This window comes from Pimephales promelas, chromosome 1 (assembly GCF_988280905.1).
Source record: "Pimephales promelas chromosome 1, fPimPro1.hap1.1, whole genome shotgun sequence".
In the NCBI taxonomy this organism is placed as follows: Eukaryota; Metazoa; Chordata; class Actinopteri; order Cypriniformes; family Leuciscidae; genus Pimephales; species Pimephales promelas.
Window position 1 is genome coordinate 4,131,955 of NC_142769.1, and position 26,252 is coordinate 4,158,206.

Sequence of the window (26,252 nt, forward strand, 5' to 3'; positions counted from 1 at the left end):
GGCATAATAACATAAAAAGAGAGGGCGGGACCTGTTTGAGTTAGTAAGTAGTGTGACTGTTAATACTAGCAGTTACGGTAAGGGAGTGACATTTCCCAAACACGCTTGAAGCGGTTGAGCAATCACAACACACCCATCCAGTCGGCCAATCAGAGCACATTGTGCTTTTCGGAAGGAGGGGTTTCATAGACACAGGAACTGAAGAGTACGTTACTGACAGACTGGGAAGAGAGGAGCTGCAACAATGTCAAATGTGTGCAAATAAAAAGTCAAGCATGAAAACCTACTTTAGTAGACTCCAAAAACTAAATTAAGACTTTGAAAAAGGGCAAGTCCTCTTTAAACAGTGTTATTTATATACTTTTAAAGGAGTAGTTCACTTTAAAAAATAACTTTTGCTGATTTACTCACCCCATGTCATCCAAGATGTTCATGTCATTTTTTCTTCAGTCGAAAAGAAATTAAGGTTTTTGATGAAAACATTCCAGGATTTTTCTCCATATAATGGACTTCAATGGGAACCAAACGGCTCAAGGTCCAAAAGACAGTTTCAGTACAAACTGTTCAAAAGGCTTTAAATGATTCCAGACGACAAATAAGGGTCTTATCAAGCGAAACGATCGCTCATTTAAAAAAAAAAAAGTTAAGTTTTATAAGCTCAAATACTTGCCTTGCTCTGTTCTGAAAGGTGCGTACGTGACTCTCCTGTTCATCAAAATGAACGAATCTTTTTCCGTGTCATTTGGTTCATTCAACGAACTAAATTAACGAGTTGACTCAGGAAAAGATTCGTTAATTTTGATGAACGAGTTCGAATAGGACAGTCACTGAACAGAGCAAAGCGACCATTTGTGCTTATAAAACTTAAAAAAAAAACTATTTATTTTTTTAAATGAGCGATTGTTTTGCTTGATAAGACACTTATTCATCGTCTGGAATCGTTTAAAGCCCTTTGAACAGTTTGCAGTTTGCACTGAAACTCTCATTTGGACCTTGAACCGTTTGGTTCCCATTGAAGTCCATTATATGAAGAAAAATCCTGGAATGTTTTCATCAAAAACCTTAATTTCTTTTCAACTGAAGAAAAAATAACATGGACATCTTGGATGACATGGGGGTGAGTAAATTATCAGCAAAAGTTTTTTTTTTTTAAAGTGAACTAGTCCTTTAAGTTATTTGTATGTTAATGATAACACAGTTGCTGAATGTTAATGCAATCTCCAAACGAAAGAGGAGCATGTTTGTCCTTATTGTCCACTAATTTCCTGCTGAACAGGAAGAAGCGCTGCAGGCCTTCATCCAGCCTGAGACTCTTGACGGGCCCAACCAATACTTCTGTGAGCGCTGCAAAAAGAAATGTGACGCCCGCAAGGTGAATCCGCTCAGATACGATGTCTGTCTAGTCCTCTATCTCATTTCAGTTTCTTATGCAGTATTTTTTCTCTCCAGGGCCTGAGATTCCTCCATTTCCCATACCTGCTGACTCTGCAGCTGAAACGCTTCGACTTTGATTACACCACTATGCACCGCATTAAACTCAATGACCGCATGACCTTCCCCGAGGAGCTGGACATGAGCCCCTTCATTGACGTCGAGGACGAGGTGAGAGACAGCTTTATGATCTCTTTCCTTTTGGTGAGGAAAGCTGAACTCTCTCCTGCCCTCGTCACATCTGGTATCAATATCTCAAATGCGTCTCTGGTGGCCATTTGTGATTGTTTTTTTGATCAAGGGACAATTTCTGATTTTGACTTCATGCCTTACTTTATTTTAGAGTGGGATGAATGTTGATGTCAGGCTAATAAACATGTTTGAAAGAAAATTATTAAGTTATGACAGTATCAATTAACCCTCAGGTGCTCTTTGGTCATTTCTGACCAAAAAATCTTCTGTTTTGATTTTCTAAAAATCACAGCTTCATCGGAATGTTATGAAACTTGGTGACTTTTATGGCATTATGTATGTGAATACAAAAAAAAAAATTGAGGTCATGATCCGAGCATGCTAAGTGTTCGTAAAAAAAATTGTCACACTTGTTGTCTTCGGTCAAAAATGACCGACCCATAGGAAATGAATGGGAAATTGACAAAAAATAAATAAATTCACTGAATTTTTGTACGTGCAATCTACAAATCGGCCACAATTCTAAAAAAAAAAAGTACACCGCAGGGAAGGGGTGAAACTCTATAACATCTAGAGTGCAAAACAGACAAACCCACCCCCCCACACACACTTTTATACACATACACACCAATACATTTTGATTACAAAAAGTATGTTTTGAATTTTTAAAAATCACAGCTTCATCAGAATGTTACGAAACTTGGTGACTTTTATGGCATTATGTATGTGAACACACAAAAAAATTGAGGTCATGATCTGAGTATGCTAAGTGGTCTTAAAAAAAATAGTCACACTTGTGGTCTTTGGTCAAAAATGACCCCCATAGGAAATGAATGGGAAATTGACAAAAACTATTAAAAAAAAAAGTTTTTTTAGATTGTTTCAACTATATATTCAAATCCACACAAAAAAAAAAACGTGTTCATAAACATCTGGGGAATTCACATGCTTCTCCATAGAGAGCTGTACATGCCATCTAGTGGTTATACCATGATTCTACGCTTTTTCTCTATACTTTAACCAGATGGTGCTAATTTTTTTCAAAAAATATTTTTTTCTGAAGGCCTAGACTCTATATTAAACTAAAATACTGCATTCATATTTTTTTAAAAAAAATAATTTTTTCCATGGCAAAATAGACCATAAATATTGCATAAATATTAATAAATTAAATTCAATCAAATTGTCTCAAAATGCCCCCTAATCTAATGCACGTCTAATAGCCTAATTATTCAGGGCTTCCTTAGACTAATTAATTTTGGATGTATGTAGATCTGAACATCCCCAGTACCTTGCCAAACTCTAATTTAAAACAATAATTTTGATTAGGGCTGTGCAAAAATTAATTGCGATTAATCGCATCCAAAATAAAAGTCTGTGTTTACATAATATATTTGTGTGTGCTGTATATAATTATTTTGAATATATAAATACACACACAAGCATACATATTGTGAAAATGTGTTATTCATATATATAAATATTTATTATATAATATGTATATATATATATATATATATATATATATGAAGAGTTCAGATGCAAAAGCCTCTAAATGCCATTTGAAATTTTCTTCTTTAATGATGATTTTTGTCAAACTTGTATATTTAAGTTCAGTGATTTCACTTAAATGGCAATGATAATTACCTATTAATTGTTATTTAAGTGAAATTACTGGAGTTAAATATACAAGTTTGACAAAAATCATCATTAAAGAAGAAAATTTCAAATGGCATTTAGAGGCTTTTGCATCTGAACTCTTCATATATATATATATATATATATATATACATATTATATAATAAATATTTATATATATGAATAACACATTTTCACAATATGTATGCTTGTGTGTGTATTTATATATTCAAAATAATTATATACAGCACACACAAATATATTATGTAAACACAGACTTTTATTTTGGATGCGATTAATCGCAATTAATTTTTGCACCGCCCTAATTTTGATGCATTAATGAACTGTTTTGTCTGCAGAAGTCACCTCAGACGGAGAGCTGCACTGACAGTGGTGCGGAGAACGAAGGAAGCTGCCACAGTGACCAGATGAGCAACGATTTCTCCACGGATGATGCCGTGGACGAGGGCATCTGTCTGGATAACACCAGCACTGCAGAGCGGGTGCTCAAACCAAAGGTTACCTCACGTCCTCGCTGAACCCAAATGCCCGAGCGCTGTACTGAACTCTGAACATGCCTCTTCTGTCTGCCTTATAGAGCTCTTTGACCTTTGAACTCTTCTCGGTCATGGTGCATTCTGGGAGTGCCGCAGGTGGGCACTACTACGCCTGCATCAAGTCCTTCAGTGATAGCCAATGGTACAGCTTCAATGACCAGCACGTCAGCAAGGTCAGAATCAATCTAAAAGGGAATAGTTCAGCCGAAAATGAAATTCACTTGGTATTTATATGCATTCATTTGGAGTGCTCTAGCTTGGTAATTTGCATAAAACATGCCCAAACCATCTCCATATCAGGACTTTCTGCACAACTTCTCCATTACAGCCCTTCACCACTCTGCAAAACATACAATGTTTATATCGCTGTAATTTATCAACTTTCAATTTTAAGTTTAGTCAACTTGAAATGTGTAATTTTCTTAACTGAGAACTCGAATGTTTGAGTTATCTCCAATATTGTCGAAATCTAAGTTGTCCATATTAGTTCAACACTGTGTGAATATGTGTGTCATGAATTGTTCGTTAAAATGTTCGCAGTTTGTGAATGAGACCCATCTCTTTGTTTTTCACAGAAAGAAAGAAAATAATCCAGGGTTGTAAATTGTGTTATTCATATGTGTTTGTTCCAGATCACACAGGATGACATCCGGAAGACGTATGGCGGATCCTCAGGGAGCAGGGGCTATTACTCCAGTGCCTTTGCCAGGTGTGTAAAGATTTGTGGTGCCACAGACCCTTGTAAAACACATTATGAAGTATTTTTGCCAAATCCTCTGCTTTTATGGCCCAACAGCTCTACAAATGCATACATGCTCATGTACAGACTGAAGGACCCCTCCAGAAATGCAAGTAAGGGAACTGACATGGATATTTTTTCCACCCTCAATATAAAATATATATATATATATATATATATATATATATATTACCAATGCTGGAATTGAATGTGCTCTCTGTGTGTTTGCAGAATTCCTGGAAGTGGAGGACTTCCCAGAGCACATAAAGAGACTTGTGCAACGAGAGAAAGAGTCCGAGGAGCAGGAGAAGAGGCAAAGAGAGATCGAGCGCAACACATGCAAGGTAAAGTTTCTGCATACCCACAGTGCTCGGTTCTGGAGACTCGGGCTGTGTCCCAAACCCTAACGAGCTGCCTACCTAGACAGAATTTTAGGCATCATTGGTGCACTCTCAACAAAAATTGGCACAATTATCTAAAGAGTTTATTTAAGGGTGTGTTAAATGGGTGTGTTGGTTCGTTTGGTCCTGAGCAAGAAAGAAAATGATACATTTAGCCCTGGTTTGCTCAGCTTTCATAATGTGATTTTTAACACCAAACCTAAAGATACAAAACAAACAAGACTCTGTAGTTCCATTTAGACACTTTTCAACAGGTAAAAGTACTTAAATGAGTAGTTCACTTTTAAAAAAACTTTTGCTGATAATTTACTCACCCCCATGTCATCCAAGATGTCCATGTCTTTCTTTCTTTAGTCGAAAAGAAATTAAGGTTTTTGATGAAAACATTCCAGGATTTTTCTCCATATAATGGACTTCAATGGGAACCAAACGGTTCAAGGTCCAAAAGACAGTTTCAGTGCAAACTGCAAACTGTTCAAAGGGTTTTAAACGATTCAATACGATGAATAAGGGTCTTATCAAGTGAAACGATCGCTCATTTCATAAATAATTAACAATGTTAAAAGTTTTATAAGCTCAAATGCTCGCCTTGCTCTGTTCTGTGACGCGCTTCCGTGACTCTCCTGTTCGAACTCGTTCATCAAAATGAACAAATCTTTTTCTGAGTCAACTCGTTCGTTTCGTTCATTGAATGAATCAAATGACTCAGAAAAACATTTGTTCATTTTGATTTGAACGAATTCAAACAGAAGAGTCCATCGCAGAACAGAGCAAGGCGACCATTTGAGCTTATAAAACCTAAAGTTTTTTATTTATTTTTTAAAAGGCCGATCGTTTCGCTAGATAAGACCCTTATTCATCGTCTGGAATCGTTTAAAGCCCTTTGAACAGTTTGCAGTTTGTACTCAAAGTGTCTTTTGGACCTTGAACCGTTTGGTTCCCATTGAAGTCCATTAAATGGAGAAAAATCATGGAATGTTTTCATCAAAAACCTTAATTTCTTTTCACTTTTTAAAAGTGAACTACAACTTTAAGGAAAAATCCGGTAGTAGTGATGTATGTATTGTTGTAGAATAAAACGTGATAATATATCGACCTTGTTTTAGGCATTTAACCAAAAGCCCTTTCCACAAAACCCATTGACTTCAGGACGATAGAACCGGAAGAGCTTTTCTGGGGTCTGGCCTATAAAAATGCATCATCCCTGCAACACTATATAGACCAGGGGTCTCCAACCTTTTTTCATTTGAGAGCTACTTTTTAAAAATGAAAGTGGCCGAGAGCTACTTGTGTAATACAATACTTAAATCTCTTAAATAATGTCTCATAACTCTCATATTAACAGCTATCCAAACTGTTTCAGCTATCCAAACTGTAGGCCTATATATGTCACCCTTAAATGACACAAAATCAGAGATTCATTTTTTTCTAGAAATTTGTTCTTTGCATATTATACTGTCAATTATAAAATCAATTATAGTTGATTTATTGTGCATAATAATTAGAGATGAAATGGCATGAAAATTTAGTTTAATAATTATAGTGGCCAAAATGATCACGGTTATCACAGAATCCTGTTCAATAAAGTTGTACATGTACAAGTTCAAATTAAATTTGGACAAAAAAGGTTTTATAGTAGATAAACCTCACATATTTCAGCCTTTAAATCTTTTTTATATAAAGAATGATACAAAAAAGCTAAATTTTGTTTGCTAAGCAACCATGCGAAAATGATCAACGTAGTGTTTGGGTGCACCCCCATCCTTCATGTTGACTGAGCTTTCAATTAGAGCCAGACCGATATATCGGCAGGCCGATATTATCGGCCGATATTTGGCATTTTCCAAACTATCGGTATCGGCAGTTATAATGGCCGATAAATGAACATTTCAAAAATAAAATAAACACAGACGAAACACGCTTGAACCATGTCATGAGTGTTGGAGTTGTATAGTTTGTCCACCAGAGTGCACTCTACACCAACCTTGTTGGCAACAATCATTGAGTTGGTCATGATACATACATTGCTTGAATAGTAATTAAAAGATCATCCCCATCAGTTCTCTTAAATGAAATAAGCATGACAAAATTTGTGCAATTTGCAGTATGACATTATGCATTAATAAATTATGGCTCATCATCATAGACAATAAACAATAAAAGAAATAAAAACAATAAAAGCATGACAATAAAAGAAACAAGTTTCTTTTTAAAATGCATTATCATATTATTTTAGTTAAAATTCATAAATAACTACAAATAACTAATGTTAGGGAAATCTGTTAATGTTCTGTTGTGCGTTTCTGAAAAAAATAAATAAATAAATATCGGCCGATATATCGGATTTTAAAACCCAAAAATATTTGTATCGGTTAGGGGTGGGCGATATAGCCTAAAAATTAAATCACGATATTTCAAGAATATTTGCGATAATGATATTTATCACGATATAGAAAAAATATATATGAAACAATGTTTTATTGGTGATTGCAGCTGGCTGGCAGCAGCATTAGTGCAAAAAAAAGTATAACATAACTCCTTATCATTTTATTTTAACAATAACTACAGTAATACATTAACAATATTAACAATAACTTCAGAAGCCTGCACAATATTGTCACCTAATAAAATTTACCTAAACTTTGAAGTACAAAAAATTTAAACAAACAGCGGCAATCCAAACAAACCTTCAAAATGTAACAGTTGCCTTGCATAGTTTTTGGATTAGCATCAAATGAGGTATACAATACCTAATTTATACAATAATTGTATAAAATCGGAACATTTAGGGAAAAAAACATTTAGTGGGGAATAAATAAGAGACAATTGTAACACTAAATCTGGTAAAACTTTACACATTGCTCTTTGTATTGTACATTCATGAAAAAAAACAAGGTAACAAATCAAAAGGATTAATTATTATATAGCCTAGTCTACTATAAAATTGAGGCATGTTTAAAATGTATAGCACAGCTGTTTAATGAGGCAGCAACATATGATCGATAGGACAGAAGAAAGGCTATTAATAATCTTTCATTGCGCAAAAGTATTATGATATGAAAGGCTCCAATATATCGCACAGCGCTTATGCGCATCCCGAGCGCTGAATGATGCGCTTGAAGCAACACGGAGTCACAGTGCGCACGCGCAGCGCGTCGAATACTCCGCACTGAACAGTTCAAAGCACAAAGGAAATAAATATTGATGCGTAGCGTCGTGTATAATATACAGCATCTAGCTATGCAATCGTTTATCGAGTCCTTTCTTTTAACAGTTTTACACTTCAGTTACTGTGGGCGTGATGAACAATAGTGCTCTGACTCTAGTGACAGACACCCGGCCGGTAGAAAGTAACATGATGATTTAGTTAACGTTACAGCAATAAAGTCCAGCAAGATAAAGTTGTTTTATGCGAAAGCATAGAACTTTTATTTACAAATATAATAATAGTAACATTGAATCATCTTAGAAAGAGTTTAATCGTGTTGACTGTTGTACCCGAACTGCGGAAACTCTGAAGGAAGATTAGGCGAATGCAAAATGTACGCTAGTAGGGAAGTGGTGAAACGAGTTTTCATGCATATTTGACAAAGAAAATAATAATAATAATTGTGTTGTTGGAGATCTGACCTCTTGTACTCAAACAACTTACATACTATTGAAGTAGCGCCCTTTTTAGGAACTAAATCTTGATCTGATCCGGAGGCTGAGATGCTGCTGTGTTGTTGTGCACGCGCTAAGTAACGTAAATACGCCATACGTCATCATATCATCAATATCGCGATATGACAATTTTTTATCATGTAAAGTTTTATACCGGTATTATCGTGGACGGTATGATATGGCACAGCCCTAGTATCGGTATCGGCCTTCAAAATCCTTTATCGGTCGGGCTCTACTTTCAATGTTGTTACGCAAAGGGTGATGCTGATTGGTTGTTTCTACTGGCGCGATCCACTTTAGTGAGGTTCCTTGATGTTTTCGATGCTGCTTGAGTTGCCAGAGAGTCAGTGTTTAGAACCAAACCTTATTATTGTGTCTTCTTCCATTAGATCAAGCTATTCTGCATGCATCCAGTGAAGTTGATGATGATGGAGAATAAGCTGGAGGTTCACAAGGACAAAACTCTCAGAGAAGCAACCGAAATGTCTTACAAGGCAAGTAGTGTGACATACTGTCGTCTAAATTTCTAAGGCTAAGTTGGTCTGTAGCCTGATAGATTAACCTTAAAAACAGATCAGCTAGCTTTGTCTCTCTTGTCCTGTGGGCGATCAGCTGATGGACCTGGACGGAGTGGTGCCACTGGACTGCTGTCGATTGGTCAAATACGACGAGTTTCATGAATACCTGGAACGTTCTTACGAAGGTGAGGAAGACATACCCATGGGTTTGCTGCTCGGCGGGGTCAAGTCTTCATACATGTTTGACCTGCTCCTGGAGATCCGCAGACCTGACCAAGCGTTCCAGCCATACAAACCTGGAGGTATTTACTGAGCTGACTTTTTTTTTTGAACATTTACAATAAACTCTTAAGGCGAGACACGGCAGGCAAAAATATAGTTTTTTGTTTTTTTTCACTGGTCAATTTTGAGATATTTGTCTTCAATAACATGTCTTCTTTCAGACTTGTGGTAATACACATTCTCATAAATTCTTCAAAAGTTGTCATTTATAAATCATCTCAGCGATCGCGATCTGCACCGTCATCACACACACGGTTAGAAAGCTCTCTCTCTCTCTCCTGTACAACGCTGTCGGATCCAAATATGGTCATTTCCTTTTTATCAGCAACCAATCGTGATGGTAAAAGGGGGGATTTAACTCTAAATGTGCGATCTCATTGGCTGAGTTTGGCCAGTTTTCTCAAAATGACTTTTCTCTCAAACTCCAAGTACGAAATCTCCACTTCAGTAGCACCTATATACACCAAACTTTCTAGTCTAGCACCTACTTATATTATGAAGACATTTACAGAGGGATTTGTAAATATATTATTCCTAGCCTGATTTATATAACATTTTATTCCAAAAAAACATGGCGAAAATCATTTTTTTAAGGCAATTGGCAGTATATTCTGATTTACAGGATAACAAAAGTAGATATCCATAAATCCCTCGGTGACTCATCTAATATGTGAACACAATGAAAAAAGAATTTTGAACCTGACTGTTTTTTTAAAATATATGCAAAGTAGTGCGTATTTAATTGGATAATGCCTCATTTGCATATTTAAACATTAAATTACAGAAAACTTGTAATATATTTTTTCCTCATCTTAATGTAGGTAATCAACTGGGAAGGTTTCATGGCGATATCTGCTGGTTTAAAAAATTACCCTATTCACCTGTAGTGTCTCGCCTTAACTACAAATCTGCAATCAAGCTCTCAATGAAAGGATTACACAAATGCATAATGACTTTGATTCTCTCATCATGGTTGACCGGAAACCTCCTCACTGTAAACTACTGACAATGTTTGTGTGTCGATCGCAGAGGTGATGGTGAAGGTCCATGTGGTGGATCTAAAGAGTGAGTCTATTGCTGCTCCAGTCAGTGTCAGGGCTTATCTCAACCAGACCATTACTGAGTTTAAGCAACTCATTGCACAGGTACTCAATCTCATTTCTGAACACATATAAAGGGCACTTTCCATGAATAGGGTACACATTTGCGACCCATTACTGTCTTTTAAGCAATGAAGGCTCAAGTCCAATGTTCTTGAGAAAAAGAATGGCTAGATAAACTAAATCTAACACTAAATGATACTTATGTAAAAGTATCATACAATAGTATGATAATTCTGACAACATCTGTTAGATTGATATTACAAGTCATTGTAGAATTTATTTTAATTTTGTTTTGAATTACCGAAGCGACTAATTTAGGCAAAATCTGCAGTCCTTTTACCTGTTTCTTTAAATAATGTTTTTAATGTTTTATTTGCTTAACCCTCAAACCGTATTCACTTTATAGCCCTTAATCCTGTAATTGTGGACCACAGAGGACTCAAATGTTATATCACTGTCTTCGATAAAGTTTTGTCTATCCATTTATGGTGTGTTTTTTTTTTTATTTTGGGGGGTATTTTTTGAATTTATTTACATCAAAAAGTACCATATTTTCTGTGTAAGTTATGCTTATTTTTATGTTTTATTTTTAATTTTTTTTTAACTACATTAAAATATCATGCCAATAAGTTCTTAGAGCTAAAACCTAGAAATGAAGTGACTTTGCTGTCTTATTTTGGCTTATTTTAGAATGCTCTAAATTAGTTTTTCCCATTCATTTCTATGGGCGCCCATTTTTGACCCAAATACAAGATTTTTTTTTTTTTTTCACCCACTTAACATTGTAGAATTGAATCAAAAAAGTCTTGTACCGCTCAGATCAAGGGAAGTATTTTTTAAAAAAATAAATCAAAACTATTTTGCCCGCATTTGTCCAGAATACGGTTTTAGGATTAAAGGGGTGATGAATTGAGAAATCAAATTTATCTTGAGCTTTTGACATCTGCTCAACATTGTAAGTTTTCAAAACAATTTCCTCTCAGCAGTGGGCTTTTACTTCCAAGTCTTCAATGCGGTACGCCCATAAAAACCGAGTGTTTTTCAGCTAGGCTCAAAACTTGGGTAGAAAATAGCCTATTACTTAATGTAAAAACCAAGCAAAAGTCATAAGTTGACCTCAAACAACAATATAATAAAATTTAAAAAGCCACATCATGACCCCTTTAAACATAATCAAACAAAGGAAGACTTTTAAACTGTATTTTGACCCATTTTGCATTTGCAAAAATGCCATATTTGTCTAACATCTGAATTCTTCACACCAATATCTGAATATAAGCATCTGATTTCACTGATACTTTATAGAAAAAGAAAATATATGGCAGATATTTTTCAAGCTCTGTTTTGTTCTCTATTTGTGGAAAGTGCCAAAGACAGTTGAAATTTCTGCTTCCATCTAACCTGTTGTCTCCTCGTTGTGTTCTCAGGCCACGGGTCTTTGCGCGGAGACGATGCGTGTCGTCTTAGAGCGCTGCTATAATGACCTCCGGCTCCTTTACGTGCCCAACAAGACTCTGAAAGCAGAGGGTTTCTTCAGGAGTAACAAGGTTATCTAGCATTACACTCACCTTTCATTGGCTCTGTTCCGAAACTTAGTGAGCTGCCACATCCAAACTAAAGTAGAACATGACTGACATAAGCCGTTAACACTTTATTTGTTTAGGTGTCTTTTGCTGGACAAGAGGTTCTTCTCATGTTTGGAAAGATGTTTGATGCGTGTTGCTTTTTCAAATGCACGTTATAAGCGACTCAAACGCACAGTGCTTTCAGATGGAGCAGCGTTCATAATTTCATTAAAGTTCATTTCATAATCGCAATAATCCAAATCGGTTTAAATCATGCAGCCCTAAGGTTGTTCATTAATGGTTCTCAGTACTGAAATAACAAGGACATCTTAAAATAAGGCGTATCCTTGGCATACAGTTATCACTGCTCCATTAAAGGAGTAGTTCACTTTAAAGGGTAACTAAACCCCTGGTCAGAGCCTGACTCCACCCACTGGCAATATTAGAAAATGCTAAAAAAGTGGGCAGACCCCAGCAGAGATAGAGGGGACGAAATAGATGCTAAAACACTCTATCCTGATCGTTTACAATACTCACAATTCCAATTCCTGACTCCCTACAGTGGTTTTGACGACACAAGATGGTTTTTATACTCGCGTGGTGAACTGAAACCTGCGTACGTCACAAAGTGCGGAACATCCAATAGGAAAATTCAACTGCAGTATCCACCGTTCAACCTGAAGAGGGCAGCACTAAGACGTTTTTACGCCATATGTTGTAGAAATAAAACACTTTATAAACAAATGTCAAAAAAGTTACTCGAATCAATGACTGGTATTAATAAAGATCCATTCTTACAGATCATTAACTAAAAAAAGTTGGTTAAGTGTTTAGTTACTCTTTAAAAAAAAACTTTTGCTGATAATTTACTCACCCCATGTCATCCAAGATGTCCATGTCTTTCTTTCTTCAGTCGAAAAGAAATGAAAAGAAAAGGTTTTTGATGAAAATATTCCAGGATTTTTCTCCATATAATGGACTTCAATGGGAACCAAACGGTTCAAGGTTCAAAAGACAGTTTCAGTGCAATCTGCAAACTGTTCAAAGGACTCTTACTCTAAGAAGAGTCTTATCTAGTGAAACGATCGCTCATTAAAAAAAAGTTTTATAAGCTCAAATGCTCGCCTTGCTCTGTTCTGTGATGCGCATTTGTGACTCTCCTATTCAAACTCGTTCATCAAAATGAACAAATCTTTTCCAGAGTCACCTCATTCATTTCGTTCACTGAATGAACCAAATTACTCGAAAAAAGATTCGTTCATTTTGATAAACGAGTTCGAACAGGAGAGTCACGAACGCGCATCACAGAACAGAGCAAGGCATTTGAGCTTATAAAACTTTTTTTTTCATTAAATGAGTGATCGTTTCGCTTGACCAGACCCTTATTCATCGTCTGGAATCGTTTAAAGCCCTTTGAACAGTTTGCAGTTTGCACTGAAACTGTCTTTTGGATCTTGAACCGTTTGGTTCCCATTGAAGTCCATTATATGGAGAAAAATCCTGGAATATTTTCATCAAAAACCTTAATTTCTTTTCAACTGAAGAAAGAAAGACATGGACATCTTGGATGACATGGGGGTGAGTAAATTATCAGCACAAGTTTTCGGTTTATTTAATCTGTTTATTCCAATAGAATTTGGTGTTCGAATGCTGCTAGACTGACTCTAAGCATTTCGAATTTTGCTATAAAATGCTCTTGTTTGTTCTCAGGTTTTCGTGGAGAGCTCAGACTCAACAGATCATCAGGTGGCTTTCACTGACTCCGTTTTGTGGAAGCTGCTGGATCGCCACGGGAACACGATCAGACTGTTTGTCTCCCTGCCCGAGCAATCGCCAGGCTCTTTAGCCAACAGAACTAGTTGCCCCAAAGCTAGCGCAGACTCTGAGGACTCTTTTGATGGGGCGAAGGGCAGCAGAAAGTCAGTGGAGGCCATTCTCGAAGAGAGCACTGAGAAACTGAAGAACCTTTCTTTACAACAGCAACAGCAGCAGCAGCAATCCTCCAGCACCAGTGACAGTCAGAAGAGCTCCGAACACAGCGACTTCGAGCACATCGAGTCTCCAGCACAGGAGCCGGACGCTGTCTTACAACCCTCCCAGACGGACAACTCCACACGGGTCGCCTCGGACACGGACAACCAGTTCCCCTCCGAGGAGCGCTCGGACTCGGACGTCAACAACGACCGCAGCACCAGCTCTGTGGACAGTGACATCCTGAGCTCCAGCCACAGCAGCGACACGCTGTGCAACGCAGACAGCGGCCCGCTCCCGCTAGCTAACGGCCTCGACTCGCACAGCATCACCAGCAGCCGCCGCTCCAAAGCACACGAGGGGAAGAAGGAGACGTGGGACACGGCGGAAGAAGACTCGGGCACAGACAGCGAGTACGACGAGAACGGCAAGAGCAAAGCTGACGCCCAGTACCTGTACTTCAAAACTGAGCCGTACTCTCAGGACGACGGATCTGGAGAAGGACAGAAAAGTAAAGTTTCTCTGGTTGTTGTTGTTTTTTCATGATAGGGTGTGTTTCAGTGTCTCCGAGCGGTTTGGGTCATTTACTGTGAATCGGACCACTCTGAGACCACTCATGAGCTGCAGCTTGTAAGTGAACACAGTGCCGCGCTTCACTCTTAAACCGCAGGGACCACTATTTAAATACATCGATCTTCCCATGAAAATAGACATAGATGCTTGTATATATATATTTATTTGCATATATGCATATATTTATTTAATCAGACATATTGAGAACTCGGTAACACTTTATTTGAAGGGGTGTGCATAAGACTGACATGACACTGTCATAAACATGACATAACACCTGTCATGAACATGAAGGAGCCTTTATGATTGTTTATGACTTTTGTCATTAAAGAGTTAGTTCACCCAAAAATGAAAATTAAGTCATTAATTACTCACCCCCATGCTGTACCAACCCCGTAAGACCTTCGTTCGTCTTCGGGACACAAATAAAGATATTTTTGATTGAATCTGAGAGCTGGATCACTCTTCCATAGACTGCCTAAGGGACTGGCTCTTGACGGCCCATAAAGTCATTAAAGAAAAGGTTTAAATATTCCATGTGCCTACAGCGGCTCAATTATAAGTTTATCAAGCGACGAGACTACTTTTTGTGCGAAAAAAACATAAATAACGACTTAATTCGACTATTCTATTACTTCCTTATGGGCGCATGCGCGAGAACTGAGACGAGGACGTTCTTCTCCTTCGACTACTTCTTGTTACCGGCTGCTCCGCTTAGGAGTTTTACCGCCCCCTACCGTATAAGATGATGTGCTGATATAGCTGGAAGCGCAAAACTTTCTGTTTACAAGCAGAGGAAGATGCGCGCTGTACATACGCTTTTCAAATTGCGTATTTTCCGCACTATAAGGTGCACTTAAAAGCCTTTAATCTTCTCAAAAAACGACAGTGTTCCTTATAATCCGGAGCGCCTTATATATGGATCATCATTTTATACGGTAGGTGGCGGTAAAACTCCTAAGCGGTGAGCAGCCGGTAACAAGAAGTAGATGAATGAGAACGTCCTCGTCTCAGTTCTCGCGCATGCGCCCATAAGGAAGTAATGGAATAGTCGAATTAAGTCGTTATTTATGTTTTTTTCGCACAAAAAGTAGTCTCGTCGCTTGATAAACTTATAATTGAGCCGCTGTAGGCACATGGAATATTTAAACCTTTTCTTTAATGACTTTATGGGCCGTCAAGAGCCAGTCCCTTAGGAAGCCAATGGAAGAGTGATCTAGCTCTCAGATTCAATCAAAAATATCTTTATTTGTGTCCCGAAGATGAACGAAGGTCTTACGGAGTTGGAACAGCATGGGGGTGAGTAATTAATGACTTAATTTTCATTTTTGGGTGAACTAACCCTTTAAGTGTCATTCGGTAAATTATGACACTTTTAATGCAAAGTTGACATTGTTTAAAATGTCTTTGTTATGACAACTTGACATTAACCAAGAAATCATAACCTGTCATAACAGGTCTAATTATCAAACTTAAAGAAGTTATTTAGCTTTGCGTTAACATTACATTACCCTGTCATATGTGGTTGGTTTTGACTTTGGCCATCGTGACACCATAATAATTTGTGTCATGAATATTTTACTTGTCCTCAAGTAAAGTGGAACACGTTGGACTAGTTATAAAGATGTCATTAAGGGTTATTACACTGTCAAATGCTTGAACAACAGTGTCATTAATATCTCCCCTTACCTCAAGTAAAGTGGAACACGTCAGACTAGTTATAAAGATGTTAGGTTGACAGATTATGATTTCTTGGTTAATGTCACGTTGTCATAATCAAGACATTTTTGTCTTTGTTAATGTCACGTTGTCATAACAAAGACATTTTAAACAATGTCAACTTAACATTAAAAGTGTCATAATTTACCGAATGACACTTAATGACAACATTCATAAACATTCATAAAGACTCTTTTATGTTTATGACAGGTGTTATGTCATGTCAGTCTTATGCACACCCCTTCAAATAAAGTTATCACATTAAGCCATATCACAATAACAATGTACATATCATGCGTTTAGTGCAGTGCAAACTGCCAAATAAAATAAAAAAAACTTAAGATATTAGTATTGTAATCTTATAGTGTACTAAAAGAAATAACATTTTTTTTTATGTTTAATTAAGTTCCTTGTTTTTATTTGCCACGCTCAAAATTGCTTAAATCTGCTTTCTTTCCCATTCTGACATTCAGTTTGGAGTTCAGGAGATTGTCTTGACCAGGACCACACCCCTAAATGCATTGAAGCAACCATGTGATTGGTTGATTAGATAATTGCATTAATGAGAAATTGAGCCGGTGGTGTTCCTAATAATCCTTTAGATGAGTGTATATTGCAGAAAAATTGAATATCTCAATGTCATATTTTTTTCTCCAATATCATGCAGTCGTAGACTGGTAACCTACAACTTTATGGTTTGTATTGAAATGTAATGATTTTACCCTCCGGATGTTCGCAAAACCAAAAAGAGGTCAAACCGTTAAACTAAAAAAAAAAGTTTACCTCAGTGGGAAAAAAAATAAGATTAAACCTATTCCTAATGTTGGTAATATGGTATGTTTCAGGTTTACTCGTCCACGTTGATAAGAGGATCACACTGGCTGCATTCAAACAGAATCTCGAGCCGTTTGTTGGCGTTCCCTCCACTCAGTTTAAGGTCTTCCGGGTTTATGCCAACAACCAGGAGTTTGAGAGCGTGCGGCTCAATGAGACGCTCTCCTCTTTTTCTGATGACAACAAGGTGAGTTTGTAACTGCGCTTTCTCCAATCCCAGTTTAACACGCAAAGACAGCCATACTGGGTTGTTCTTGCCATTCCGTTTGGCACCACTACTGTAGATTTAATAGATAAATTACACCGCACGTACATATTTATATGCACGGCTCCTCTGCTGTTGAACAGATCACGATTCGATTGGGACGTGCACTGAAGAAAGGAGAGTACAGGGTGAAGGTGTACCAGCTGCTAGTTAATGACCCAGAGGTGAGCTACATTTTTTTTTGTGCAATTGGAAATGAATGTACTTCGTATTCTATAGTGGAACGATTATTCTGAAATCGCCCAAAATGTGCACATGTAACATGTATAGTTTTGTTTCGACAGCCCTGTAAGTTCCTTTTGGATACTGTGTTCGCTAAGGGAATGACTGTTCGGCAGTCTAAGGAGGAGTTGCTGCCTCAACTCAAAGACCAGTGCAAACTGGACCTCAGTATAGACAGGTGAGCTCATGTCAAACATTTTGGACAGGTTTACTCAGTTTTTTTACGCCAGAATCATTCATGATTTTTTCTACTGTACCTTTAAGACTTAAGACCTTTTCTGCTGGCGCCCATTTTGTAGATAAAGAAAATTATCTCAAGCCGCTCATCTACATTGATCCACATAAAGACGTCTCAGACTAGCATTGTCAAAAATACCAACTGCGGTACCAAGTCGGTACTGAAATATAACAAATGTGATTTTACCAGCATTTTGAGCACTGTTGAACTTAAAGGAGTATTCACTTTTGAAAAAGCTTTTGCTGATGATTTACTCACCTCCATGTCATCCAAGATGTCCATGTCTTTCTTTCTTCAGTCGAAAATAATTTTTTTTGGATGAAAACATTCCAGGATTTTTCTCCATATAATGGACTTCAATGGGAACCAAACGGTTCAAGGTCCTAAAGAGACTTTCAGCGCAACCTGCAAACTGTTCAAAGGGCTTTAAACGATTCCAGGCGATGAATAAGGGTCTTATCAAGCGAAATGATCGCTCATTTAATAAATAAATAACAAAGTTTTAAGTTTTATAATCTCAAATGCTCGCCTCTGTTCTGTGACTCTCCAGTTCGAACTCGTTCATCAAAATGAACGGATCTTTTTCCGAGTAATTTGGTTCATTCAACGAACAAAACGAACGAAATGACTCGAACAGGAGAGTCATGAACGCGCATCACAGAACAGAGCAAGGCGAGCATTTGAGCTTATAAAACTTAAACTTCGTTATTTATTTTTTTTAAATGAGCGATCGTTTCGCTAGATAAGACCCTTATTCATCATCTTGAATCGTTTAAAGCCCTTTAAACAGTTTGCAGTTTGCACTGAAACTGTCTTTTGGACCTTGAACCGTTTGGTTCCCATTGAAGTCCATTATATGGAGAAAAATCCTGGAATGTTTTCATCAAAAACCTTAATTTCTTTTCGACTGAAGAAAGAAAGACATGGACATCTTGGATGACATGGGGGTGAGTAAATTATCAGCCAGTTAATTATAAAAGTGAACTACTCCTTTAAACACCTCTGATTGGCCCTTGTGTTCATGCGCTCAACATATATGTCTGTGATTGGCTACAATGATCAATGCTTCAAAAACATGTTGGACTATCGGTCGCCCTTACTCCAGTAAAGACGTTGGGGAAGATTACGAAGGCACTTGAATTTATATGCACAGATAAATCATTTCTAATAAATACTGCAATTTTTCCATGGTGAATCATCTAAAATCCCAGTTTTCTTGTCCTTGAGATGACTGTTGTGATCTCAGGCCTGACTCATCCTGCAACAGTTTTGGACGCACATCCACGTTCTGTGTCACATCTCAATGCTTCACTGACCTTTAAACACACTGACTCACAGCCTCCGAATACAAACAAGATGTGTGTGTGCCTCTCACAGGTTTAGACTCAGGAAGAAGACCTGGAAGAACCCAGGCACGGTGTTTCTGGATTATCACGTCTATGAGGAGGACATCAACATCTCCAGTAACTGGGAGGTGTTCCTGGAAGTCCTTGAAGGTGAAAACATGTTTGTCATACGTTTTCTAAGCCTAATCAGAGAATGTCTAATTGAAGAGAATTGGCACTGGCTGGTTACTTCCGGTCTCTGTCCATGCGGGGGCGCTCGCGGTCGAGTGCAGAATGAATGGGAGTCTATGGGGTTTCACCCCCAGAAATCCACTTTTCTCAGGATGTATTTTTTTGTCAAGTAATTTGAAAGTTGCATTCAAAAGGGAGGGCTAAGGTAATACACATTGCATTTTTAAGTTCACTTATCTGTTCTAAATATCCGTTCAAAAATGTGATGACGTCACACAATAGCAGAATGCTAGCGTGTTCCGGCCAACAACGGCCTAACCTGTGAGACATTGAAAGGACATAAGTACTTGTTCATTCGACTTTTGGCCTATAATCTATATTGAACTTGCATAATCAACTATAAAATCTATGTTGATTCATCGACAAGCAGGAGAAAGAGACACATTTAGCCGTTTAGCCCCATAGACTCCCATTCATTCTGCACTCGCCCGTGATCACCTCCAGTGGAATTCTAATGGAACTGCAACCAAGATGATACACAATGGGGCTAATAGGAAGTGCCAAGGCTCTCCGTTAGACGGGCTTAGGCCTAATCCAGCATGCCACTCAACATTTGAAGTGGATCAAAACCTCAACTTCAAATGTTGACTACTTTATTTTGATTTCCTTGCTTGCAGAGCCGGAGCGGATGAAGTCCATGTCTCAGTTAGCGGTTCTGTCCCGTCGCTGGTGTCCTGCCCAGATGAAGCTTGAGGCCTTTCGGGAGGTGGTGCTGGAGAGCAGCAGCGTCGAGGAGCTCAAGGAAAAGGTGTGTGAAATATGGAAACGTTGTTCATGAATGCTTAGAATTCCCCAAATGTCATTTGAGTGCTAATCTCATTTTTTTTGTTTTTTTAATTTCCTCAGCTCAGTGAAATGAGTGGAATTGCTTTAGAAAACTTGGAGTTTGCCAAGGTACGGCAGTCTTTTGGGATCAGATTTAGTTTAGCCCTTATAGTAGTGCCTCCGATATGAGTGTCTTGTTTCTCCTACAGGGACGAGGAACTTTTCCTTGTGACATTTCAGTGCTGGAGATCCATCAGGATTTAGATTGGAATCCTAAAGTCTCCACGCTCAATGTCTGGCCACTCTACATCTGTGATGATGGTGCTGTGATCTTCTACAGGTAAAGCCTTTCCCTTTCATAAATGGAATTAGAAAGGGATTTCAATTTAAACTGGCTTTTATTATGCTTTTTCATATATAATACCTTTCATGCAGTGTGTAATTTAGCTGATTGTGAATGTAAAAGGTCTGCAACGATCAGTGCAATGGATAAATGGCAGGGCCGGCCCGAGGCATAAGCGAACTAAGCGGCTGCTTGGGGCCACCAGGGGGCCCCCTAATCGAGGTTATTTTTTATTTTTATTTTTTTAGATGACTTAAACAAGTGACATAAATCAATGAATGAATGAATATGACTGAATGAATAGTTCAAGACAACAAAATTCTGATTTAATGGTCAATATACCTGCCTACAAGTTACAACTGCTGCTCTGTCTGCCAGCGTTTAAGTCATACGCATAATCTTCTAGACACCTCGCGCGTGCATAGACAATTCGTGCGCAACTGCGCCTAGTCACGGTATCGGTTTAAGTTGGAGAAAATAGCCCGCAGGAGAACTTATCCTTCAAGGTGTAAGGGTAGCAGTTTGAATAAATAATAAACATAGCAGTTTGAACTCTTCTCCACTTTATTATACCACACATCAGATCTCCAAACACCCGCGACACTCCAGTAGCCTAGCAAGTGCGCACGACCCATCTACGGCAAGCCCCGAGGGGAAAAATACATTGCATACACACATACAACGAGCGCCAGAACATCATAACCGGTATTATAGTAACAGACTGTGTTGATTATGTCATGTACTATATAACAAAGTCTGTTACAATAATAATAATAACAATAATAAAGATTTTGAGGATAGTTACTCTGTATTGAGACAGTTGAGAAATAGGCTAGTAATATTTTTAGTTTTCAACAATAGCTGAGACCCAGAAAGTTTTTTTTTTTTTAATTTAGTTTTTTTTTCATGTCATCACATTGTTTAAAGCATAATAAACAAATGGTAAAAAAAAAAAAAAACCTTTTTGAAAAATTATATTTTATTCATATGTAATACTTTGTCCTCTGTAGTGGACACCAGGACTCAGTTGTTAAAATTAAATGACATACAATGTGTAGGCAAAAACAATGGGATTTTTTTTCCAATCACCAATACATTTTGGGGTTTCAGGATTTTTTTGAACTAAAATTTGTATAAAGATGATTATCAACTATGTTATGAAAGATATAATGGAATTAATTGATACACCAATTTACTTTATGCAATATATGGGTAAAATTGGCATAAATTAATATTCCCATTCAATGCAAAGTATCTATACACTGTATCTAATTTGCACATTAATGTGTTCTTGGAGCAACATTTAATGAGGAAAGAAGTGTAAGCATTGGCGTAATAATAAGCAACATTTTAATAATAATATCTATGTCATAAGAATATTGAGGTATAATTTATTTACATATTCACTTGTTATGTCTCCCAGAATGCCTGATAAACATGATTTATGTCCTGATGTTCTCTACAGTGGACATGAATGAAATCAATGCCCTGTAACGGAAAGTCATTTTTTTCATTTGAAACCCCATAACATTTTCATGAGATGTTGGTTGATGAAATACAATTTGAAAAGTAGTTAGATTTAAATTATAATTACAATATATTACCATATTTCAATAAGAGTGCTACATTTGATCACTAAATTAATGTTAGACATTTTTAAAGACCAAGGAGAAGTTGTTTTCATGGTGAAACCTCCAAACATTTGGTATCTCTGTATTGCCCTGAATGAGCTCTTTACAGGACATCCAGAAAAAAAATGTGACATGCATGGTGTCAGAGAAATACACTAAAATATAATGTCCACTACAGTGGACAAAAGTCTATTCCTGGGTCCCAGGAGGATAGGCCAAAGTATCATTGCTCTTACGTTTCTAATTTCTCAGTTTTGTCATAATTTTAGCAAATAATTTATTGTATATGTTTTGAGACAGTTTTAAGACTGTTTTCAAACTTTTTTATTTAAGTAGGCATCTATTTTTTTATTAATACATAACCTCAGTGTATTCATTTATAATGTATCATTTTTGCGTGACATTTATGTCAATAATCGTCAAACACAGGTGACTCCGCGTCGTGGGAGGGGCCCCCAAATCAAATTCTGCTTAGGGCCCCCAAAAGGCTCGGGCCGGCGCTGATAAATGGAGTTGGTGTCTCCCAAAAAAAAAAAAATCTGAACTGCCTGAAATGAGTCGTCAATAATTCGTCTCACTTCCGATATGAACCTACATAGGTTTGTATTAGATTTGCTTAAAGGAGAACTCCGCTCAATTTAAAAAAAAATGTTTCAATACGTGCTGTGATCAGTCGACCAATCACAACACTTTGTCATTCTGACCAATCAGAGCAGAGGAAGCTCTCAGAAAGGTGGGGTTTAGATCCGAAATCGAATACTTCCCTACTATATATTATGCGGAAAATAGTACGCGAGCAGAGTAGCATGTCCGAAGAATTGGAAAAACAGTAGGGGAAAAGTACCCGGATGACCTACTACTTCCGGCGAGATTCTGAAGTCCGCATACGATGGACACTGTACAATCCCATGATGCCACGGGAGAGGAGTTGTTGTCGTTATATTTGAAAATGGCGGAAACTGGAGACGCGACTGTAATGTTTGGAGATAAACACTAGGGCTGGGTAATTAATATTGATTTCTCGATGTTAATCGATTCTCATTTTTACGAACCGATATCGATCCTTAAATCTCAAGAATCGATTAGTCATCCTGTTTCATTTGCATGAATGGGACATTGTATCGCGGCTGCGCGCATCCAAAAAATCGCAATAATCTTTGTCCTTTGTTACTATTGATATGAAACAAAGTCTCAATTTTCAAATTACGTCCATTTTCTTTAGAGATTCAAAAACATAAATAACGTTTTGGCGCTCACTAGTTCACTTTTCTCACTAGTGTATTGCAGTTTGGCTGGTGGTTATGTTGCCTGCCCGCATACCGCCTCCCATGGCCGAAACTGGTATTACGACACCTGCCGGGCCGGGGCTAGTCATTTAGCATGCTAATATCTCGGCAGCACTATAACTTGTCATTTTTTTAATGACATCATCAACCTTTTTTCTTCTCATTCTTTTGATGCGTGTAGCTCATTTTTGGGATATTTGAACCTCAATTTTTACAGATGGCACCTTTAACTTTCATATTTAAAACTTTGCAGGATGTTTTCGTTCACTTAGATCTATGTTACACACTACATGAAAGGTCATTTTCAAAATTCCATAATAGGTGCCCTTTACTTTAACATCAACACATCATTACTGAAGCTAAAATGAACTAAATGAATGACTTGTTGCTTGCCGGTCACTCATGCGTCTCCCTGTTCTCCACAGGGACAGCACCGAGGATCTCATGGATCTGTCTGAAGAGGAGCGCAACGAACTGATGAAGAAGGAGAGCAGTCGCCTGCTGAAGACGGGCCACCGGGTCAGCTACTCCCCCCGTAAAGAGAAGGCCCTCAAAATATACCTGGACGGAGGGCCCACCAAAGACCCAGGACAGGACTGAGAGGGGGGGGGCGGACGGACGGACTATCCTTCCCTGTTCTCGATCCGACCTGCCCGCTGCAGTGTAGCGCTGCCTCGCCAGCCACCCTGGCATTTGGGCCACACGTTGAATCAACGTCACCAGTGCTGTCCGGCTGACGCTCTCTTCTTCGAGCTCCAGAACGCACTATTGTGCACCATAGTTTATTGTACTGTAAAGTTTAAAGGGAAGTGCAAAAGCTATTTCAATATCATTCAGATAAATCGATTTAATAATACAGAGATGGGTGCGTTTGTTGGGCCGTTTGGGAGAGATTTTATCGCCGTCTTGATTTTGCACTCTCGTCCATTGATTATTATTTTTTTTTCGTCCATCGTCACTCGCTCTATAATTTTGAGATGCGATCCAGCGCGTCAAATTCTCATCACTCGAGCACAACGCCCGCTCTGCTCATCTTCCATTTCGGAGAGCTCTTCGATCGACTCCAGTCGACACTTTCACTTGAAATTGTGGGTATGATGCTCTCACTTGAATATTGGGATATCTCTCCTTTTGTTTATTTAACACATAGTTGTGCAATTAAACGCTTCTTTTCTGGCTGAACAGGTTCTTGCAGTTTATGCTTCCTTTTGTGTGGGCGTGGCTTGCGGTTTACCCGCCCACTGACTGCTGAAGCTCCTCCTCTCACTGGTACATATGAATGGAAGCCTTATGGCGACATGAATCAAGTAGTGCGCTTTGTTCACCCGATTCATTTTTTGTTTTTTATGTAAATTATTTCACTTCAGACTGATAAAGATGATGTTAGGTCTTGTGAGTGACTTTTAATGGCACGCGTTTTTTTTATTTTTTTCATCTGTACTCGGCTTTTCTTTTTCCATTTAGACGTCCTGTGTTGTTTTGTTTTTTTTGTTTGTTTTTTCATTTTTATTTCTGCACAATGTGAACAGATCCTGTGGGTTCGGATGTGGCAGGTGTGTGTGTGCATGTGTGGAAATGCTTCTCGCTGCTGTTTTTGCGTAGCTGGAAATCGAGGTTTCGGACGCCGGTGTTTGAGCAGGTTTCTGGGCTCCTAATGCTGCCACAAAGCTGTTCACAGTAGACATGCCAATACTGAAATAAAAAGCAACAATCCATCTCTGTTTGCCTGCTTCCAGGTTGACGTAAATGAAGATCTCACATTTTAGGCTAGTTAACACCTGATATTAAGATGCGTTTTGGTCGATCGGATCACAAGTGGACGACGCTAAATACAGGGGTAAACGGGGTCTGAAGCGTTTTGAGCTTGTCCACTTTAAACCACTTCCAGAGGTAGTGGAAAACACATTAAACCGGATAGTTCCGGTATTTAACACCTTGAGTCTATTTTGTAGTTTGTTTTGAATGAAATAGAGTGGTGGACTTAGAAATTTCGACAATGGGTCCTGTCTCGACTTTTTGACTTTTTTAGAATCGCCTGTGACCGCGTTACACCGTGTCCTAACTACACGCGACACGATAAAATTCCAGCTACAGCAAGTGTGTCTGTCCACACTAGACGCGACGCGACTGTGAGATGCCACACATTCAGAACAGCGTGTGAGCCTATGATGTGAGCAGAGTCTCTCTGTGAAAGCGCACTGTTGGCCCGCACTCGCATTGGAAATGGGTATGGACAATCAAATCAAGAAATAACATTAAAAACATTAACAAAATATACTCATTGACTAATTTTGTTATTATTAATTATTATTAATTTTGTAATTTTGTTATTATGTTATTACATAGAATTCATTTTGAACGCTATATTACATGCTTTCAAAATCTGAGGTAAATTATCCTTATCGCTTGTGGCACAGTGACCTATTTTTAACTAAAAATAAATAATGTATACTCATAACCAGTGTAATTTCTTCATTCTGTCAGCCGCGACGTCGCAGAAATAGGAACCGTTTCTAAATTAGAAACTTCGCGTGTCGCCGTCGCGTCTGGTTAGGACAAAAACTGTGATTAACATGGAAAAGATACCTTTTATCGCGTGTCGCGGCGTCGCGTCGCGTGTAGTTAGGACACGGTGTTAGACTGGCTGTCTATGGGCATGCACAAACATGTCCATAAAACAACCCTTAACGTTCATTTTTAAAACTGTGCAACTCACCGAGTGGTTGGTGGTGTTCGTTG

At 38.1% G+C, this 26,252-nt stretch overlaps 1 protein-coding gene across 3 annotated transcripts in view; it reads left to right on the top strand.

Annotated features, from left to right (window-relative positions):
* The window catches only part of usp47 (ubiquitin specific peptidase 47), a 44,420-nt gene extending 19,192 nt beyond the window's left edge, over window positions 1–25,228 (top strand). For 2 of the 3 annotated variants that reach the window (XM_039690838.2, XM_039690836.2), the window contains exons 9-28: window positions 1,277–1,372; window positions 1,450–1,602; window positions 3,621–3,779; window positions 3,860–3,991; window positions 4,451–4,527; window positions 4,615–4,670; window positions 4,789–4,901; window positions 9,011–9,115; window positions 9,234–9,441; window positions 10,451–10,566; window positions 11,952–12,071; window positions 13,800–14,571; window positions 17,198–17,373; window positions 17,535–17,615; window positions 17,736–17,851; window positions 19,289–19,407; window positions 20,106–20,236; window positions 20,335–20,382; window positions 20,463–20,593; window positions 23,939–25,228. In XM_039690838.2, coding sequence (XP_039546772.2) covers window positions 1,277–1,372; window positions 1,450–1,602; window positions 3,621–3,779; window positions 3,860–3,991; window positions 4,451–4,527; window positions 4,615–4,670; window positions 4,789–4,901; window positions 9,011–9,115; window positions 9,234–9,441; window positions 10,451–10,566; window positions 11,952–12,071; window positions 13,800–14,571; window positions 17,198–17,373; window positions 17,535–17,615; window positions 17,736–17,851; window positions 19,289–19,407; window positions 20,106–20,236; window positions 20,335–20,382; window positions 20,463–20,593; window positions 23,939–24,113 — 3,084 coding nt within the window. In that variant the 3' untranslated portion in view covers window positions 24,114–25,228. The remainder of the gene's footprint in view (window positions 1–1,276; window positions 1,373–1,449; window positions 1,603–3,620; window positions 3,780–3,859; window positions 3,992–4,450; window positions 4,528–4,614; window positions 4,671–4,788; window positions 4,902–9,010; window positions 9,116–9,233; window positions 9,442–10,450; window positions 10,567–11,951; window positions 12,072–13,799; window positions 14,572–17,197; window positions 17,374–17,534; window positions 17,616–17,735; window positions 17,852–19,288; window positions 19,408–20,105; window positions 20,237–20,334; window positions 20,383–20,462; window positions 20,594–23,938) is intronic. The other variant, XM_089118034.1, reaches the window with a different exon arrangement.
* The last annotated feature ends 1,024 nt before the right edge of the window (window positions 25,229–26,252 follow it).